Source organism: Salvelinus sp. IW2-2015, linkage group LG22 (genome assembly GCF_002910315.2).
Source record: "Salvelinus sp. IW2-2015 linkage group LG22, ASM291031v2, whole genome shotgun sequence".
In the NCBI taxonomy this organism is placed as follows: Eukaryota; Metazoa; Chordata; class Actinopteri; order Salmoniformes; family Salmonidae; genus Salvelinus; species Salvelinus sp. IW2-2015.
Genome location: NC_036862.1, coordinates 18,737,587 through 18,740,903, shown reverse-complemented (window position 1 = coordinate 18,740,903; position 3,317 = coordinate 18,737,587). Strand labels below are relative to the sequence as shown.

Genomic DNA, 3,317 nt, shown 5'->3' with positions numbered 1-3,317 from the left:
GCATTGATTCAAGCCAACAGTAGCGATAACGAATAAACCAGCAAAAGATATTAATTTTTTCACTAACCTTCTCAAAATTCATCAGATGACAGTCCTATAACATCATATTACACAATACATATATTGTTTGTTCGGAAATATGCATATTTAGCGGCACAAATCGTGGTTATACAATGTGAATACATTATTCAGTACGACATCCAGCTTACGTTATTGCGAGAGATCACCCAAAATCAAAGCGGAAAACACAAAGACACATTTTCGACAGAAATAGGAAATAACATCATAAATGGGTCCTACTTTTGCTGATCTACCATCAGAATGTTGTACAAGTGGTCCTTTGTCCAGAACAATCGTTGTTTGGATTTAGAACGTCATTTTTCCCTCTCGAATGAGCAAGCAAAACTTGCCAAGTGGCGCGAAGCTCTCCATCGTCAACAAATGCAAAGAACGGAACACGCCAAAACTCCCGAAAAAAATTCAATAATCTGATTAAACTATATTGAAAAAACATACTTTACGATGATATTGTCACATTTATCAAATAAAATCAAAGCCGGAGATATTAGGCGTCTATAACAAAAGCTTTTCAGAAGCCAATGCGGAAGTCCTTTCCGTGTCTTCCTCAACAAAGGAAATTGGGGTCCTGTCATTCCAAGCTGTCTCTTTTGACCATAGAAAGAGCTAGAGACCCCATTTCACCTCTCACAGCCTATTGACATCTAGTGGAAGGCGTATGAAGTGCATGTATACTAATAGAATTCAAGCAAACGATTAGGGAGGCCCTGGAACAGAGCCTCGAGTTCAGATTTTTCACTTTCTGACAGGAAGTTTGCTGCAAAATGAGTTCTGTTTTACTCACAGATATAATTCAAACGGTTTTAGAAACTTGAGAGTGTTTTCTATCCAATAGTAATAATAATATGCATATTGTACAAGCAAGAATTGAGTACGAGGCCGTTTGAAATGGGCACCTTTTATACAAGCTACTCAATATTGCCCCTGCAGCCATAAGAAGTTTTAAGAACAAATTCTTATTTACAATGACAGCCTGGCCAAACCCGGACTACGCTGGGCCAATTGTGCTCCGCCCTATGGGACTCCCAGTCACGGCCAGATGTGATACAGCCTGGAATCAAACCAGGGACTGTAGTGACACCTCTTGAACTAAGATGCAGTGCCTTAGACCGCTGTGCCACTCGGGAGCACGAGAGTAAATAGAATCTAATGAGTTGCTTGTCATAAACTCAATATAGATCCATCTCTATGGAGTGGTTACATGTTGACACTGAAACTACAATCCCATGTGATCATACACTATGATATATTTAGAGGTTACCAGGACAAGTTATTGAAGCAGTATCCCTCTGTCAAGCAAGAAGACATTTTATGGACAGAACTTTCTTTATTTCTTTCACACCTCAGAAATCTGACAATGTACAGATATTATCAGGGTCTTTATTTTTATTTTCAAGAATAAGAGTTTTATGGAGGATGTGAATTAGTTTAGTCCAAGCCTACACGGAATCAAATGATTCACACTTGAATTCATTCACATCCATACACAAGCCTTGCAAGGACTAAGAATTGCTGCATTGAACTATGGAAGAAAAGTAACAAAATCTATGGAGAACACAACCCAAGTCAAGTTCTTTTATCTCTTTGGCTTACAAGAGACATTTAACAACAAATCGGTCTATTTTATCTTGTCTCTTATCACATACCTTCTCATCATCACTGTGAATCTGACTMTGATCATAACAATCATTCAGGRGAAAGGCCTCCATGAGCCCATGTATATCTTTCTGTGTAGTCTATGTGTCAATGGATTGTATGGAACTGCTGGTTTCTACCCCAAGTTCTTACTGGACCTTCAGTCAGATGTTCAGGTGATATCTTATGGTGGATGTYTSACTCAAGCCTATGTAATATACACATCTGTCATGTGTGAAATGTCTACTCTAACAGTGATGTCTTACGACAGGTATGTGGCAATATGCAGACCACTACTATATCATACCATTGTGACATCTTTAACTGTTAGAAAGTTACTCTTATTTTCTTGGTGTTATTCTTTATTTACAGGACTCATGGCAGTTAGTTTAGCCGTCAGAATTCCTTTGTGTGGATCTCGCATTGATAAAATCTTCTGTGACATTCCATCTATGCTGAAACATGCATGTTTTTCCATTACCGTTAATCAGATTTGGAGCAAATGCCTAGTATTGGTTCATGTTTTACAGTTACTTTTCATTGTATTTTCTTACTGTCAGATTGTAAGGACTTGTGTAAAGTCAGCTAAGGGAAGGATTAAGTTCACACAGACATGTGTGCCACATTTATTAACAATTGTTATTTTCATCACAGTGACCCTGTTTGACAATTTTCAAGGGTGGAATAATGTAAAAATTACGCTAAATATGCGTAATGCAATGGCTGTACAATTCCTTGTTATACCACCTGTCTTAAACCCTCTCATATATGGACTTAACCTCAAGCAGATTCGAAGGGCAGTTTTTAAAAAGTGTAATGCACATAAAATCATTGATATGAGATGTTAGTTACATGATTTTACACAACAGGGAGACTACCTGATATCAGAAGTCAACAAAATAAAGGTAAAATCTGCCAAAACTTTTGCACGGTTAAATGGCGCGCCTCATTTCCTGATACCCATCGCCCTCTTCTGGGCAAGTGATTTATAAATAGTAATTGTAGCACACTTCCTAACCAGGACAATGGTTGAATGCGTCCCAAATGGCGTCCTATTCCCTATGTTGTGCACTACTTTTGACCAGAGCCAAAGTAGTGCACTAGAAAGGGAATAGAGAGCAATTGATAGAACAAATCTGTGACTCCTTATGCAGTTAAGACATTTCTAAAGAAGAATAACAATATGCAAAGCTATTGTTTAAGTATATATTTTCCCAACTGGGTGTGTTATTCTTAATACTCTCAGAAAATAAATAATGCTTCAGGTTACAGTACTGTAAAAATCGTTTTTTTTTAGGTTATTGAGTTGTGAAAATGCATCTATGTGCTTATAGCCAGGCCTCTTCTTCAGTGTATCTCTCAAAATAAATGGATATTCACAACAACTTTGAAAGGCAATTCATTATTTTATTTGTGCAATAACAAGAATACGCATGTATCTAGAAAGTATGGTTGCATGTAGGCAGTGGTGGAAAAAGTACCCAATTGTCATACTTGAGTAAAAGTATATATACCTTAATAGAAAGTAACTCAAGTAAAAAGTGAAAGTCACCCAGTAAAATAGTAATTGAGTAAAAGTCTAAATATACTTAAGTATCAAAAGT

At 37.1% G+C, this 3,317-nt stretch overlaps 1 protein-coding gene across 1 annotated transcript; it reads left to right on the top strand.

The window, feature by feature from the left end:
* The first annotated feature begins 1,625 nt into the window (after positions 1 to 1,625).
* Positions 1,626 to 2,561, top strand: LOC111949792 (olfactory receptor 6N1-like). The gene has a single exon (XM_023967136.1). It carries the CDS (start codon positions 1,626 to 1,628, stop codon positions 2,559 to 2,561), a length of 936 nt encoding a protein of 311 aa, XP_023822904.1.
* The last annotated feature ends 756 nt before the right edge of the window (positions 2,562 to 3,317 follow it).